The sequence below is a fragment of the Helianthus annuus genome, chromosome 14 (genome assembly GCF_002127325.2).
Source record: "Helianthus annuus cultivar XRQ/B chromosome 14, HanXRQr2.0-SUNRISE, whole genome shotgun sequence".
Lineage (NCBI taxonomy): Eukaryota > Viridiplantae > Streptophyta > Magnoliopsida > Asterales > Asteraceae > Helianthus > Helianthus annuus.
This window is the reverse complement of record NC_035446.2, coordinates 114627162-114644747: the sequence shown is the minus strand read 5'-3', so window position 1 is coordinate 114644747 and position 17586 is coordinate 114627162. Positions and strand designations below refer to the sequence as shown.

General features: G+C 36.1%; 2 protein-coding genes across 2 annotated transcripts; one reads left to right on the top strand and one right to left on the bottom strand.

Moving 5' to 3' along the window:
* The first annotated feature begins 71 nt into the window (after nt 1–71).
* On the top strand, nt 72–11047 carry LOC110909080 (protein GRIP). Its single transcript, XM_022154086.2, has 21 exons — nt 72–402; nt 2169–2717; nt 2851–2966; nt 4547–4716; nt 4968–5061; nt 5167–5253; nt 5345–5425; nt 5510–5635; nt 6151–6259; nt 6337–6416; nt 6503–6631; nt 6717–6817; nt 7561–7694; nt 7781–7887; nt 7968–8087; nt 8172–8246; nt 8345–8416; nt 8493–8540; nt 10386–10491; nt 10591–10649; nt 10743–11047. Exons 2-21 carry the CDS (start codon nt 2279–2281, stop codon nt 10854–10856), a joined length of 2367 nt encoding a protein of 788 aa, XP_022009778.1. The 5' UTR covers nt 72–402; nt 2169–2278; the 3' UTR covers nt 10857–11047.
* Nucleotides 11048–12538: 1491 nt separating this feature from the next.
* LOC110909079 (serine acetyltransferase 2) lies at nt 12539–17466 on the bottom strand. Its single transcript, XM_022154085.2, has 9 exons — nt 16992–17466; nt 15614–15811; nt 15166–15225; nt 14929–15024; nt 14429–14453; nt 14248–14342; nt 13890–14056; nt 13707–13780; nt 12539–13151 (listed from the first exon to the last, which is right to left on the bottom strand). Exons 1-9 carry the CDS (start codon nt 17274–17276, stop codon nt 13078–13080), a joined length of 1074 nt encoding a protein of 357 aa, XP_022009777.1. The 5' UTR covers nt 17277–17466; the 3' UTR covers nt 12539–13077.
* Nucleotides 17467–17586: the final 120 nt, after the last annotated feature.

Below are 17586 nucleotides of genomic sequence, written 5' to 3'. Positions count from 1 at the left end.
CCCATAGTCTAACATGTAATCATCCTATACGGACTTTGGGCCATATCAGGATTACCAAAAAGGCAAAAACCGTTCCAAACCGGATCCGTTCATCTTGTATACTTCTGAGTCCAAAACTCGTGACTCGGGAGTATACGTAAAACGAAAACCTTGTGCACTGAAGCTTCCCCATTTTCACCAAATGCGAATCGTGAAAAAAACATACGATTCATAGACTTCCGAATCTCCACCCCTTTTTTCATAATTACGGTTTGATTGATTCACAGAGGGGGTGGCGGTAGTGTTTAGATCCGTTAGGTATTCAATCAATCACACAATACAGATCTTGATCAACCAAATCAGGCATCCAATTCGAATTTCAAACTATCAGTTGCTTCTGATCTCGTGTATCTAATAGAACAGGTGTGATTCTCTAAATTTGTTTAGCATGAGTACTTTGTATGCACCATAAGATCTCCAATTGTTTACATTATCATTTTGTTTCAGTAGTTACAGATTTGATTACAGTTAGTTTTAATCTGGTATTCTGGTGTGTTTATACTGTAATTTAGGTTTAGTTTATGTTCTGTTTGAGTGTTATCATGATCTGTTCTATTTGAAGTGATTATTTAAGTGTGACATTGTTAAGAATTAGGATTCATATTCATGTTTGTTATAATTGAGTTAGGGTAGGGTTTGGGAAGGCTGAATTGGATTGGAACCTATGTTAGTTTAAATATTGACTAGAATTGGAATTGATGTTTGTTTGATATCATAATTTGAACTGGATTAATATGCTCCTATACTGGCTGTAATTATGAGGCCCTAGTCCACATGGAATTATTTGATTGGCTGGAAAATTAATTCCACATGCATATCTGCACATACAAGACTGATGCCCGTTACCACACTCACGCCCCCTTTAACGCCCCTACGGGGCGGCAGCCCTAAAAGGACTGACTAGGCAGGGGCACCACCCCAATACATTTAGTCTGATGGTGCAAACATTACCTTTGTGACCTGGCATTGGGTATTCTTATTCATTAGAAGCAACTGACTTTATAGCCTTATGTTGTGTTTGAGTGTTTCATTTTATTTTCTTTTCAGAAAGTAGAATTCATAGTTGTTAAAAGCCATCGCCTCTTGCGCCTAGGCTCATTTTTCCGGCGAGGCGAGGCGAGGCAGTTGCGCTTTAAGTAGAAGAAATTGCGCTTTAATTCTCCAGGTGATGGTTCAGGTGCACATTCCGGCGCGATTCCTAGATTCCGGAGAGTTTCCGGCCAATCTCTAAATTCCGACAAGATTTTAGCCAGATTTCTACTTTCATCCAAGGAAATCTATTTTTCTTCACTAATATTTTAGAACTTTTGGTATTAAATAGATGATATAAGGTGTTATATAAAATATTTTGTTTATTTTGTTTGAAGAATAGTTTTACTTTTTCTAATACATAATATCTTTTAATTTTATTTCATTATGCACTTTATTTTTCTCAGGCGCTCGCTTTTTTTGCGCTTTGCGCCTAGGCCCCAGGCGAGGCCTATGCGCCTTGAGTGCGCCTAACGCCTTTAATAACTATGGTAGAATTATCACCAAACGTTATAGATTAGAATAATAAAAGTAGCTGATAATTGGAACTCCATGAGGAACTTTTACCCCAACCTCACTTGAGTTATTTTCTTGATTCCGAGATAGGTTTTTGCACATATATTAGACCAAAAATATGAACCCTTTAAATAGAATCTCAACAACAGTATCACTGGATGATAGTTTTAGCCATTTACGTCACGTGTGGTTTGATACGGGAATCACCATGGGCATGGGTTTTCTGATCATTTTCTTTAGATGAATTTTCTTAAACCTTTGTTTCATGGTTTTCTTAAAGGCTTTCTGTAGCTAGGTTTCCTATAACCTTTATGCCATGGGTTTTTCTAAACTCAACCCCTTATTATACTTGCCATTATACACTTCCCATGTAATTACTTCATCCCGAAACCTCAAAAAACAAACACACCCTTGGTAATCGTAGGCACGTAAGTATCACGAGGAACAGTTTGCATTGTAGTAAATATTGAAGTACGCAACTGCTGTACCTAGTTTTTTTTTTCCTGTTTCTGTTTTTTTTTCTTTTCCCGTGAAGTTGTTCACATATGAACTGTACTGACAAAGGAAGGCCTTGTTTTACACAGGAATCATTTGTTAGTGTTCGAAATTCCGAATATATGATGCAGCCGGTAGAGTAGACACAGGGGTCACCGACTAAAAAAATACATCACAGTTTTCTAGAAACTACAAGACAATGTCAGATGGAGGAGGTGACATTGACGGGAAATCAGAAAATCACGTTGAAGATGTTGAACAACAAAACGAAAAGTCAAACATGAGTCCTCAAATGATTGAAGATCTAAACGAGAATAATATAGTATCGGATGATGATCAGCTTATGCAAATGGTGGTAGAGCTCAAGTTTCAGAATGAATACTTGAAATCTCGTTTTCAAGAACTGAAGAATGCACACACAGATTCAGCTGATTCAATCCAACAACCAAAAGAAATTGACCAAAATGGAACACGTGAAGATTCAACAACGTTGCATGAACAAATCGAGTCTTTGAATAGGGAACTTGCAATAGAAAAGCAAACACGTGGTGCTGCAGAGGCAGCTCTCGAGCATCTCCGAGAAGAATATACAGAGGCAGATGCTAAGGCCCAAGAGCTTGCTGCTAAACTAGAAGAAGGTTGTATAAAATTTCCATTTATCGTTTGACTGTTGACTATGGTTTTATTATAAGTATAACTATGCTTTGTGTTGCTGATAATGATTAGTGTTGAGATCTTACTATGAATGCATGCTGTGGTTTTTGGACACAGCTCAGAAGAATCTTGAACAACAAATAAAAGAGCGCGATGAGAAAAACTCAGAACTTGATTCCAAGTTGAACAGGCTTCACAAGCGAGCAAAACAAAGAATTCAAGAGGTTCAAAAGGTAATTCTATTTGGTCCCTTTCTATTCATTCGATATGCATTATTATCTCTATGATTATTTTGTTAAAACATAATGTTTTTTCTCTCACTGATACCGTTGGCTAAAACGATGCACCAGATTTGTTAAGTACACATAAGAGTCAATAAGCTATAATTACTGTTTACGTAGATGCATAGTTGTCAATAGCGGCTATAGCGACCGCTATAGCGCGCTATGTAGCGAAGCGACCAAGTGTCGCTATTTGGGTCATAGCGACCAATAGCGTGAATAGGGATAGTTAGTTTTTTTTTATGTAAATAGCAATTAGATATAGCTACAAAATAGCTGGATTTATAGGTTTTTGTTAAATATACATGTAAAATAACATATATACCAAGGTATTTTTATAATATACATATAAAAATTTTCAAAATTCTTTTTCTAGTGTATCGCTATATATAATAGCGGTCGCTATTTGTCGCTATTTGCTATGTAGCATATAGGTCCTTGTCGCTATTTGTTGCTATTCGCTATTAACAATTATGCGTAGATGATAACCATTGTTCTTCATATTCTTAGTTTATTTAACAGAGCGTAAGATGGTAACATATTCTTATATAACCTGACTTCACGTCTGCAACCCATTATTATAAAGAAGAGAGTAAACAAGATCCGGATGCCGGATGGTGCAAAAAGCAAGATAAATTTTTTGTTTGCTATGTGAAAAAAGTTTAATGTTCTCAGGCAGCTGAGACTTGAAGTAATAAGATGATGAGTAAAATACCATTTTCGTTCTTGTGGTTTGGCAAGTTTTGCGACTTTTGTCCAAAGGTTTGTTTTTTTGCATCTGGATCCAAAAGGTTTGAAGTCTCGCCATTCTCATCCGGCTCGCTAACTCCAACTGTTTTTCTCTGTTAAGTCAGGGATATTTCTGTCTTTTTTTTAACTTAAAGGGCAATTCGGTCTTTTTCAGAGGTATTCGGTCTTTTTACAGAGTGAAAAAGACCGAATTGCCCTTTAAGTTAACAAAAAAGACGGAAATACCACTGAATTAAAGGAGAAAAATGGATGAAAATGGCAAGACTTTAAACCTTTTGGATACAAATGTGGAAAAACAAACCTGTGGTCTGTGGACGAAAGTCGCAAAACTGGCAAAATCTTAGGGACTTTTCGTTAAGAATATAATACTATACCTCTATGTCAGCTGATTATTTTGTTAAGGCATAATGCTTTTCTCTCTCACTGATACCATTGGTTAAAATGATGCGCCGGATTTGTTAAATGCGCATAAGAGTCAATAAGCGGTAATTACTGTTTACGTAGATGATAACCGTTCTTCATATTTCTTACTTTATTTAACAGAACGTACGACAGTAACATATTATTATATAACATGACTGCATGTTTGCAACCCATTATCATAACATGACAGTTACATGCTATGTGAGAAAGTTTAATGTTTTCAGGAACCTGAGACCTGAAGTAAATACATGATAACATCAGATTTTGTTTTATAGTGTAATTTGTAATGTAGTGAGAGTATGTAAACTAATGCAGTTTGTGTATAATTCTGATTGGTTTGTGGACATAATCGTTTCCAGGAGAAAGATGATCTTGAGGCTAAGTACCGTGAAGTCAATGAAAAGTCAGAGCAAGCTTCATCGCAGTTGTCAGCATTGCAGCAAGAGCTTGATCGCACACGCCAACATGCTAATGAGGCACTGAAAGCAATTGATACAGAGAGACAGCAATTAAGAAGTGCAAACAATCGGTACTTATGTTTCTTAAAATAAATTAGTTTTTTACCTTCTCATCCATGCATTAATAGTTATCTATATATTCTGGAATTACATATAGAATTTGTATTATTAACTATTCCAAATTTGTAGAAATTTTCTACATATTATAATCACCATGATTTTTATTTGTAACTTTATTTGGAATTCAGTCTTTTGCAAGCATCCTTAGTTTTATTGTGTTATTTTTCTTCTATTTTGACTTATTTATCTCACTTTCCTTTAGACTTCGGGACAATCTCGAAGAATTGCGTCGTTCTTTGGAGCCCAAAGAGAATGCTATTGAGACATTGCAACAGTCACTTCTAGAAAAAGAGCAGGTATTGAAATGTTTAAACTAGTGACTTTTACGTTTAATAGTAAAAGATTACTTGTGACTATACAATATTTTTGTTTTTTCTCCAATTCAACTTGCATATCGGCAGATGCTAGAGAACATGCGAGGGCTACTGCAAGCTGCAGAAGAAAAGAGACTAGCATCACTGGCCGAACTTTCTTCAAAACATCAACAGGTAAATAGTATGTAACTGATTGATGGTGATGAATATGCGTTTTATGTTTATCCGTTATATGCTAATTTAAACCCTCTGTTCTACTTTTCAGCAAATAGCAAATCTGGAAGCTCAACTTGCTGACTCAGCAGCAGACAGAACCAAAGCAACAGAAACAATATCTTCTCTGCAGGTAAATAAGCATTTATAGATATTTACATAATTCCGTTAAGTTTTAATTTTTGAAGCTGACATGGCATCATTTCTCGTCTTTTAGAAAGTCGTTGCGGAAAAAGAGTCAAAATTGGCAGAGATGGATGCGGCATCTAGTGGTGAAGCAGCTAGACTTAAAGCTGCAATGGAAACTATTAAAGGAGAAATTGTTCACCTGAAAAATGAGCATGTATGGACTGAATACTTCACAAATTTTAGAGTAAAATGCCATTTTCGTCCCTGAGGTTTGGCCAGTTTTGCAACTTTCGTCCAAAGGTTTGTTTTTTCACATCTGGATCCAAAATTTTTGAAATCTTGCCATTTTCATCCGGCTTGTTAACTCCATCATTTTTTTTCTGTTAAGTCAGGGGTATTTCCGTCCTTTTAGTTAACTTAAAGGGCAATTCGGTCTTTTTCACTTTATGTACAAGCATTTAAAATACCCTTACTAAGCTGAACCAGATTTGAAACAATTCGAAATATATGGACGAAAATACCCCTGGAGAAAAATGAATGGAGTTAACGAGCTGGATGAAAATGAAAAGATTTCAAACCTTTTGGATCCACATGCGGAAAAACAAACCTTTGGGACGAACGTCGCAAAACTGGCCAAACCTCAGGGACGGAAATGGCATTTTACTCCAAATTTTATGTTATTAGTAGCATATTTAGGTTACCGAATGCATTTTCTTAATAATTTTGTAGGAGAATGAAAAGGAAAAATGGGAAGCTGCCACCCAGGCGCTCAACAAAAAGCTGGAGATTGCCGAGGATAAGTGTATACGTGCGGAAATCGAAGCTGCCAAAATGAAAAGTATATATATCATCTCTTTGTTTGACTTTCTATTTCGATACTTATAATTTAAATGATCTAATAATGGAAATCCATAGGTCAAATGGATCTAGAAATTTCTTTGCAAAGTCAACGGTCAAACACAAAAGACGCTGAACTAATTGCTGCCAAAGAGGAGGTACCCACTATTTCAATTTTTTGTAACTACACCTGTTTATATTAACGCAATTTGAAATTGTATTTTTTTTAAATTTAATTATGCAGATCAAGCGTCTAGAAAGTGAATTCGCTTCCTATAAGTCTCGTGCTCATGCACTTCTTCAGAGAAAGGAAGCTGAGCTGGCATCTGCTAAAGATAATGAACAAGTTAAAGCTCTTGAAGAAGCACTAAAGGTTTATATGTTTCTAACTTCATAGTTCTGCCTTTCTCGTGATAATCTGGCACGAATTTACTCACGTACATCACCTTGTTTTATAGGAGGCTGAAAATGAAATACTGATGATAACCGCTGAAAAAGACAAAACGCTACAAGATCTCGAGAATGCTTTAAATCGTCATGACAAAGAACTCAGTGCTAGGTAGGTTGCTACTTTCCTTTCAAGACTATTGTTTTCATTAGGGCTGTAAACGAACCGAACGGACACGAACAAGGCCTTGTTTGTGTTCGTTCATTAAGGATTGAACATGTTCATGAACGCTTACTGAACCAGATTTCTTGTTCGTGTTTGTTTATTAAGGAAATGAACATGTTCATGAACACTTACCGAACTTAGACGAACGCAAACGAACGTTATATATTCATTTAAAAATTCAATCTGCATTTTACGAAGAATCCACCAAAAATAAATAAATAATATAACAAAAAAATTAAGAAGTTTGTCAAGCTTTAACACAAACTGAAATTGAACTCTGATCAAATGAGGGATGTTGCGGATGCGTATAGTACAACTATGGTTTCAAATTTTAAAAACTAAAGCCACTGAAATAAAAATATAACATAAAATAACTTTTAAATGAACGAACACAAATGAATATAAATGAGTGAGAACATAAATGAACACATTACCAATTGTTCACGAACATAAACGAACGAACGCAGCCTCCGTTCATGTTCGTTTGTTTAACTTATCGAGCGAAATTTCTTGTTCATTCTTGTTCATTTATTAAACGAACCACAGAACTGTTCACGGACTATTCTCTAAACGTTCGGTTCGTTTACAGCCCTAGTTTTCATGTTTTTCAGGTTTTGTTTATCATTTTTTGCCTCACTTTCTATTTTAATATCTGATGCATGACTAAATTAATTCATTTATTTGCTTAGAGACGAAGCTCTTAGTCTTGTTGAGCAACAAGTGAAGAACATGGAAATGAAGCTCTCTTCTGCATTTTCTAGTCATCAGTCCGAGAAAGAATCTTGGGAAAAGAATCTTCAAAATGTGGAAGAAACTTGGCAGTGTAATCAAAATCATTCTAATTCTAAAGTTTTTTTTTAAACATTACCTTAGATTTATTTCGATAACGAAATTAACTATTATCTACAGTGAGATTTCAGGCACTAAAGTCCGAACTTGAGGAACAAAAATCATCGCCTAGTGAAACTCTACAAAAAGAAGTACAAGATCTCCAAACACGATATAAAAAATTAAAGGTACTATTTGTGTGATACTTGTATGTTGAGACTAATATCAAATTATAGTCTTGTTAATTTTTTTTTATATTTTATTATAGGAAGAACATGATTCGTTTCGTGATCTTGCTGATAAGTTAATTGAAGAGAAGGACATGGAGATTACAAGGCTTACAGACAACAATAAGAATCTTCTTCGTTCATTATCGTCAAAACCATCGGTATTCCCAGTTGTTCCTCTTTACCCATCATATTTTTAACTGTCATTTTGCCCTACTGTGAATTTTTTTCGATTTTATTTTCAGGCGAATAACAATGAAAATAGCCAAAATATGGGTGCATCAAACTCAAATACTTCTGTTGCAGAACAACAGATATTGGTATGCATAATTTGTTCTGTTTTATACTGTTACGAAAACACTTCGTTCTGTTTTTCAAACTCAAAAACACATCATGATATCTGATGTTTGGAATTCAGATTTTGGCTAGGCAACAAGCTCAAAGGGAGGAAGAGTTAGCTCAGTCACAACGGCATATTCTTGCGCTTCAAGTAAGCTCTAGCGGATTTATGTTTTTTAGTTATATCTCAAATTTTCTAGGGTAGATTCTTATATACCTTATTCCAGGAAGAACTTGAAGAGCTTGAACATGAAAATCGTCTTCACAGCCAGCAGGTATTTATTTTTACATATGGTCACATTAGATGTGTCATGGCGGGCTACGTAACTGGTCAAAATGAGTTGGGCCACGTTGATCCGCAATGACTACACCTGGCAATTCTGACCCAAACAATTAGAAATGGGTTGATTTGGGTTTTTAATATTAGACAACGGGTTGTTTTGGGTAATTAATTATTTTCAAAGGGGTCTAAATGGGTGAACTTGAAAATAACAAAAAGGAAGGTACGGGTCATAATGGGTTGAAAGGAAAGAAGTTGCGGGTCAGATTGGGTTGAACAAAAGAGAACGGGTCATCGTCTTTACCCGACCTACCCGCAAAGAACGCTTGAATGCTTCGCGAATCGGGTCTTCTTCTTCCTTGAATCAGGGCTACATTTGATCGAAGTCACACTCTTCATTTCGCGTCTGCTGCTACCCCTGATTTAGGGTTTGATTTTAGGGCCTGTTGCAGGTTCGATTTCAATTTATATGCTTTCTTTTTCTGATTTTTAGCGTATAATGGAGCAAAAGGGTGAGTTTATTCTTATGTGTATGATCTTATCTTGCCATATGAAGTTGTTGCGATCATCACATTGCCATTCAAATCTATTGAATGTGTCTTTCTTTGATAAATTATGCTATCTTTTTCTGGGGTTAAGTTATTCTACAAAGGCTCCTAAGACCATGCGTAGTGGGGCGTGTTTTTTTCAAAATTTAGCCCCAATAACGCCCAATATTGCCCCTCGACCGCCCCCCCTGGGCGTGTTTGGGCATGATTTTGCAATAAAAGCCCCTCCAGCGTGATTTAAAACACGCCTTGCCCCCATTTCATTGTCCAATCACCTTCCATCTCCCTTTTTGTTATCCAATAAGATTTTTTGAGGGTTTTTGTTTTATTTAATTATTTTACATCTCATTTAACATAATGCCCCACATCCCCACTACACCCATTTTGTAAAAACGCCCAATAATGCCCCGTTGCTGACTGGGCTGCCACATGGCGCAAAACGCCCTAGGGTGGGGCATTATTCACTCCAACGACTACGCATGGTCTAATTGTAAGAAGTGTAAGAAGGCTTTATAAAGTGACAAGTGTCCAAGAACCTAAAACCTATACCCACTACACCACCACCCAAAACCCCCACCCCACCCCACCACCACCCAAAAACCTAAACCACACCCCCCTCCCCCCTCTTGGCATTTTCTTTTTTATTTTTTTATTTTGGGTGGGGGGTTTAGGTTTTTGGGTGGTGGTGGGTGTTTAGGTTTTTTTTTGTGTAGTGAGTTTATTTTTAGGAGCCTTTGTACACTTCTTATTTTTAGGAGCTTTTGTATTTGATCCTAATCCCTTTTTCTGATTTTCGTTTGATTTTTTATAATTCGTACAACTGTTGTATTTGGGGTTTGACCAGTTTTGCTCTTGTGGGCATGGAGATGATGATTAATTAATTATGGTGTTGCTGCTGTTGTTCCATTATTTTGGGCAATTCAGCCTGTATGTATTTGATACATGCAACTGTTGCAGCCATGGTGGATTTCGACAACAATTTACGTTTATAGCAAATCTGAGGTGTTTGTTATATTGTGTTTTGAATTTTTATCAAGCGAATCAGATTCCGGGGAGAGAGGAGGTTTTTGAGAGTGACCTCATTCTTGCCATTTGATCTTCTAATCAACTCTGAGCTTAATTTTAAACCAACCCGACCTGGTCCAACCCGAAACCCGTTCTGACGCGAACCAAAAATAACCTTTTTTTAATCAACCCGTTCTGACCCGCACCCATTTTGACCCGCCACCCAACCCGACCCACCCGTTTGGCCAGGTATAGCAATGACCTTATTGTTTTGTATCAACTCACAGGAAGCTATGTTGAAGGAAGAGCTTCGAAATATGGAAAGATCAAAAAAGAGGGAAGGAGTGGATATGACGTATCTTAAAAACGTCATAGTAAAGCTTCTCGAGACAGGTATTTTATATGGTGATCAATCATGGAACCTCAGTATAAGTTAAATTCGGTTACAAGCTCACAGAATTCTATCAATTTATCTAAACTTTGTGTGAATAGGTGAAGTCGGTGCTCTACTACCTGTTATTGCGATGCTCCTTCAGTTCAGTCCTGATGAGGTGAGTAATCCGTCTACTGTCAGTTTGTTCTCATCCAGCATTGAAGCAAGTACACCTGATACCTAATTTTATGTTTATGGCATTTAAATGCAGATGCAAAAGTGTCAAAATGCTTATCGCACTTTTGCCGAGGTTCCACCGACCCCAGGAGCGGGTGAGGCACCAAGTTCCGGGCTCTCGCTTCTTTCTCGGTTTTCCTTCTCCTAGGAAGTCTGATGTCACCTGTGATTCTTGTATTCTTTTTGTAACAGTTGACTTTTTAATGAACCAAAGTGTCATTATGAGAGGACATTATATACAACATATATGCAGATTGCAGTCTTGAAGTTTTGTATCCTGAATTCATCATAGACAGTGGTGTATAGAAGTTTGATACATTTAGCCTTTCTTTTCTTCCATTTCAATCTTATTTTGCTATTCATTAATATTTTATTCAGGTGTTCCCTAAATTGTCTGGTAATCATTTATCTATCGCCATAAATTTACGGCTTACGAATGAAAATTTAACAAAACAGTAGTTCAATCTTAAATTTGATTTGATAGCTAGGCAAGTGTTTTTCATTTAAGCTCAAGTGAATCGTAGTTGTGCTGTAAACAGTGCATGCAGGCACGAGGTGACCCCAGGTGATGAGCGGATGATTGGTTGGGTTTCTATGTGAAATCTACGTTCACGTGCTGCAACTGAGATGTCTGCTGTTTTCGCCTCTTGGAATTACAAGTACACGACGCCTGTTTATAATTACATTTTAGGGTTACATAACTTGTTCCCAAAGAAAACTAATAAGTAATAAGTGGACTATAATTAAATGAGACGGGTCATGTCTTCAAATTAATTAGTCTGCTTCAAAATTGTCATTTAATACTGAATCGGCCCATCCCAAATTGAGCCTCCACACATAACCACCGTACAAAAGGCGAATGTCTTGTAGCAAATCATGTCTACGACGCCTGTCTCGTGTGCTTCTCTATGAAAGGAAAAAAAACCTAGGACCAACTTCCAAGTACTTACTTACTACACACATCAAGAATTACAATATTACACCTTAAACTACATTATGGTTAAATATTAAACTCACGTATAACTACCATTTAGACTGGTTGATAATTTTGCAACTTAAATATATTGTTATTATTATTTAATTTGTGCAAATATAATTTGCCTTTAGGGGAAGGTTCATTGGGGAACACTAAAAAAGTGGGGAACAGCGGGGAACCGACTCAAACGAACTCCGATTGGACTCATTCCAGCGGCTTTGGAACCGGCTCGTCGAACCCTAACTAAGATCTCTTAACCCTAAACCCTAAATCCTAACTCCTAAACTCTAAACCCTAAAGCTAAAAAATAAGACTAAAATCTAAGCTAAACCGTAAAATCTAAACTATAAACCCTAAAAGCTAAACCCTAAAGCCTAAACCTAAAGCTAAACCCTAAGGCTAAACCCTAAAGCTAAACCATAAAAGTCAAACCCCAATATATTTAGGGTTTAGGGGTTATGATTTAGGGTTTAGGGTTAAAAGATCCTAGTTAGGGTTCGACGAGCCAGTTCCAACGCCGCTGGAATGAGTCCAATCGGAGTTCGTTTGAGTTGGTTCCCCACTGTTCTCCACTTTTTTAGTTTTCCCCAATAAACCTCACACTTTGCCTCTAATTCTTAAGCATATTCTTTCTTTTCTTCATCTATTTAATATAATATTCATGTTAATATGTTGTGTTTAAAATATGATTTATAGAAAAACTAGAGGTGTCTTTACAAATACGATCACCTAATGTATGTGAGCATTCGCTTTCACCTCTCGCCTCGCCTTCGAGAACCTATCGTCAGGTATGCCTACCGTTTTTCTAAACCGCAACAAGATCACAGAAGATTTGAGTTTATATAGCACACGAATAACCATAACTACTATAAAGCAAATCTTATTCAAGCTTGGCCAAAATTTATTCTAACATTACATGCATGGCTCATATACCTCACTAAGAATTCGAGCCAATATCTTATTATTCCAAATCCCGACTCGTTTGTGTAATCGTACTCACTCGATAACTTCAACTTGATCAACCTTGATTCGAGATAAAAAAAAAAAACTCACAGTTGTTTGCGGTCTCAGTACTAAAATCCCCTCTTCATCAAACATAAAAGCAGCTGCTTGGCATTCTTGATACATATTCATCAGGATCTTTAGCTAAAGCACAACTGCATACCTCATTTGTCGCCAGAGTTGTAGTCATGTAAGCGAAAATGCAGTCAGGAGAACGATTCATATGTTATGCTATGTCGGGAAATGATGCAAGCTATCGAGTAACAATAAATAACTTCTACTTATTTCAGTAATACACTATAACTTTGAGAATATATTGGTTATATCGAGTAGTCTTCCTATGGAACTTCCTTGGCAACCTACGGTTGCACGTTTAAAGACATTAAAATGGTTAAGCAGCATCCTCGCCATTAGATCTTCCCTCGTAACCTATGGCTACGTGCTCAAAGAAGTCTTTGCTTGCATCTGTCATAAAACACACACAAAGAATCAACAATACGATTCATAGCAACAAAAAAAAAAACAATAATTTATCAGACAGATTTTACAGAAACGGTTAATAACTTAATATCTTGGTTTAAGAAAGCGTGAACCGCACAAAAGCGACAAGGTCTAAAATCAAAGCGCAAATCGCAAAAGCGGCGGGCTTTTCGTACGTGAGGCGCAAGGTGCTTATATATTTTTTTATATATATCCTACAGGCATTTAGCATCCCTAACCCAAAATATAGTGATAAATAAGGTTTATATATGATTTAATGTATAAATCATTTAATGTACAACCATTTTAGCTACATGTATAACACTTTAAAGCACAAAAACACCTTCTGTACAAAAAGCGCGCGCCTCAGTGGGATTATTTTCCAAAAAAGCTCGCTTTTTGTGCGCTTTTTGTGCGCTTTTTGTACAGAGCTCGCCTTATGTCACACAAGGCGCAGCTCTTTGCGCCTAGGGTCACTTTGCGCTTAAGCGCCCTTAAGGCGCGCTTTTTTAAACCAAGCTTAATATTACATTCACATACCATGTTTCATTGTTAAAGATGGAACTTCCTCTTTTACATAACCAATCACCTTGGCTGGTATTCCTGCAGCCATACTTTAAACAAAACAAAAAAAAAAAAGTTAACTATCGGACCACTGGTGTTTGATATAGGCCTAATTAAAGAAACAAAATTATTTCGTTTGCAATATATATCATGTCTCACCTGTGTTGAGGAACATCCTTAAGAACAAGGGAACCTGAAGCTATCATTGCACCTTCACCGATTTTAATATTCCCAAGTACGGTCACACTAGCTCCAATCAGCGCACCTTCACCAACTTTTGGATGTCGGTCCCCCGTTTCTTTCCCACTCCCTCCCAAGGTTACACCCTGTAGTAAACAATATTTATACTCATAGTTATTTATATAACACAACTCAAATCAACTCATTCCTAAACAAATATGTACTTCATGTCGGTGATTGACAAAACTCGGATCTCATTCTACAATGAAGATTTAACCTTATGTCATATACTGACCATGCAGATTAATTGATTAAATTAGCTATAAACTGAACTTACCTGCATTAGTGAAACTCTATCTCCAATAACAGCAGTTTCTCCAATAACCAAGCCCGTTCCATGATCCAATAATATCCCCTCCCCGATTTTGGCAGCTGTGAACACAAAAGAGAAACGGTTATTGGTAAAATCCAATAAACATCTATTATTTATGTCAAGGAAGTCAAATTTGAAACAATACCTGGATGTATATCGACTCCAAACACCTACAAAGAAGTAAGTGTTTGTAAATAAGAATAAGCAATTTGAATAGATACAAACATAGTTGTTAATGGCGAATAGCGACAAGGTACCTATATGCTACATAGTGAATAGCAATAAATAGCGGGTGGCTATTTTATAAATAGCGATACACTAGAAAAAGAATTTTCAAAACTTTTATATGTATATTATATCAAAATACCCTGGTATATATGCTGTTTTACATGTATATTTAACAAAAACCTAAAATCCACCTATTTTATAGCTATATTTAATTGCTGTTTATATTTAAAAAATGAATAAATAAATAAATAAAGTGTCGCCATTCTCACTATCCATCCCTACAACCCAAATAGCGACACTGGACCTATACGCTACGTAGCGCGCTATAGCGATCGCTACGATCGCTATTGTCAACTATGGATACAAACTGAAAAAAAAGATACCATGAATAAAATGAACTACAAAACCATATGTTACCTCACTGACTCGACTTTGTAGTGCAAGAGCCAACACCTTGCGTCCTTGGTTCCACAATGCATGTGCTACTCGATGCGTTTGTAAAGAATGGTAACCCTACAATTCAATAAATGCCATTTAATTTATCACTTCACATCAAAGAAGGTTCTAGAAGTTACGGGCGAAGAAAAACAAATATGGTAACAATTTTCACAAAAGTTAAATAAACAATACAAAGTTCAATTCTAATGAAAATACCTTTAGGTATAAAAGAGCGGAGCAATAAGACAAGCATGACGGATCTCTTTCTTTAAATGCCTGTGGAAAGATGTTAATTGAAAAATAAAATAAGTTCCTTTGTAAATTAACGACAAAACCAAACCAAAAATATACATTAATTCAAAAGTGTGAGAAGTGTATTATAACACTATATATAACACTATATAACACCATATAAACACCGTATAACACTATGTAACACCATATAACACTATGTAACACTATATAACACTATATAACAATATATAACACTATACATCTATCATAGACATGCTATCAGACAAAATATAGTGTTATATTTGTTATATAGTGTTACATAGTGTTATATGGTGTTACATAGTATTATACGATGTTTATATGGTGTTATATAGTGTTATATATAGTGTTATAATACACTTCTCACACTTCTGGATGCTGATGGTATCACCTGTAGATCCATGCGTAATGCCCGTTTGATGCCTCGGTTTTGAACCAATACATCACAAAATATATCCATCAACTGGGTTTCTAATAAAGTATTATTTTGAAGCCGGTTAGCGATAATAAATCCCAATGCTCGCTCTAAACAATCATGTGACAGTATGCTGGCATATAAGAAGCTGCTTAAAATCGGTTCATTCTCTGCCTGAAAAATTACATCAAATAACCAACCTCAGAAATAATATCATCACTAAATTGTTACATTGTCACACAAATCACATTTCAAAATCGTTCATCTCAAAAATGCAAGCGGTTAACATAAATTTTCACACACATCACTTCAAGCAATCGATCAATCATACTACAACTTATTAAACGAAAGAAAAGTACCATATTATAACAAAGAGCACAATTTTAAGTTTTAACATTAAGATAAGTTCGATGCTCCTCAAGTTCACTTCATTTTATTGTAAAAAAAATCCAGAAAGAATCAATCTTGTTGAATTATTCAAAAAAAGAAAAGTACCATCTTATAAATAAAGAAAACAATTTCAAATTTAACACTAAGCCAACTTTATTTCATCCAAAAAGATTCAATAAAGAACCAATCTTATTAAACCAAGTTTAATCATTGAAATAAAAAACCTTTAAATAACATGCCTTTTATCTTTTAATTCTAAAGTAGGGTTCTTAAGGGGCCAACAGAATATCCACTAATCACACTAATAATTCAACAAGTTGACTTGCACATAATTCCCTTTTTGGGAAAATCTCTCACCACCAATTATTACAAGTATCATATAAACCACACAAACTATGGACCATCCAATAATACACAAAAAAAAAAAAAACCCTACAATTATTACAACAAAAAAATAAACCCACAAAACATATTTTCCTCACTAAAGTACTAAACTTTCATCATCACTACAAAATAAACAATAAATTAAATTTCATCAAACACCTACAAAATAACAAAAATCAAAACTTTATCAAAAAATACGCGCATATAATGTATATATGTGTGGGCGCTCGGGGTCAAAAGCGAAAGTGCACTGATTTTAACGTTATTTTACTAATTTCGTGAAAATAACGTTAAAAGAGGGGATGGTTAATCATGCATCATGTGGTGGCAGTTGATAGCCGAAAGACACATGCACTAATCGGCCTTTGTCTTAACTGCTGAGTGTTACGTGGCTTATGTTCAAGGCTTGATGCAAAACTACTCTCGAGCCGGGGTCTCACTCCTACGGGATACGGGTAGAGGTAAGATTGTCTGCATCTTATCTACATCTTAACCCTCGGACCCTACCTTAGCTTTGCTATTGGTGGGATTTACTTGATAAAGAAAACTTTATTAAGAAAAGTTCAGTAATTTAAATTACCTCAGCCTTTGCTTCTAATCTAACAGCATCCCAAATGGAATCACCCACAACCGAACCCGAATAACCAACCGGGTCGGATCTTGGAGACAACCCACCCCTCGCATAAACCGGAAAGATTCTCTCCACCTTATGCCGCATCACCATGATTGATGTGGAGGTTGAGGCGGTTGAATTAGGGTTTGAATCCGGTGTTTCGGGTCGGGTCGGTTGGTTTTGTTCGTCCAGTTCTTCGAGAACCGTGCGAACGGTGCGCATTTCGGATAGAGGACCCAAACAAGCCGCCATTGATGAGGTCTAGGGTTTGAATTGGATTGTGAAAGGGGTGAAGAAGAGGTGGAGATTCGTGTTGGTGCGATTGATTGCAGTGATTCGAGTGCACGTCATCATGGAAAGTGAAGATATAAAGACATTGTTATGGTTATCATATCGTATGGCTTTTAGCGGTTTATTTGAAGGGACATGACATATATATTTATTGACATTAAAGGGACATGACATATATTGACATTAAACTTCTTAAAACAATGAAAAATTGTATGGTTGACATTAAACTTCTTAAAAGAATGAAAATTGTATGGGACATGGATACGGGGCT

Bases quoted from the DNA above. Each gene is read 5' to 3' on its own strand.
- LOC110909079 (XM_022154085.2), bottom strand. From the start codon at position 17,276: ATGGCGGCTTGTTTGGGTCCTCTATCCGAAATGCGCACCGTTCGCACG. The intron at 14,057-14,247 runs GTAAGTTCAGTT...TGTTTACTACAG, and splicing joins ATAGAGTTTCACTAATGCAG to GGTGTAACCTTGGGAGGGAG. The intron at 13,152-13,706 runs GTATGTGAATGT...GTTTTATGACAG, and splicing joins ATCTTTAACAATGAAACATG to ATGCAAGCAAAGACTTCTTT.
- LOC110909080 (XM_022154086.2), top strand. From the start codon at position 2,279: ATGTCAGATGGAGGAGGTGACATTGACGGGAAATCAGAAAATCACGTT. The intron at 6,417-6,502 runs GTACCCACTATT...TTAATTATGCAG, and splicing joins TAATTGCTGCCAAAGAGGAG to ATCAAGCGTCTAGAAAGTGA. The intron at 7,888-7,967 runs GTACTATTTGTG...ATTTTATTATAG, and splicing joins CACGATATAAAAAATTAAAG to GAAGAACATGATTCGTTTCG.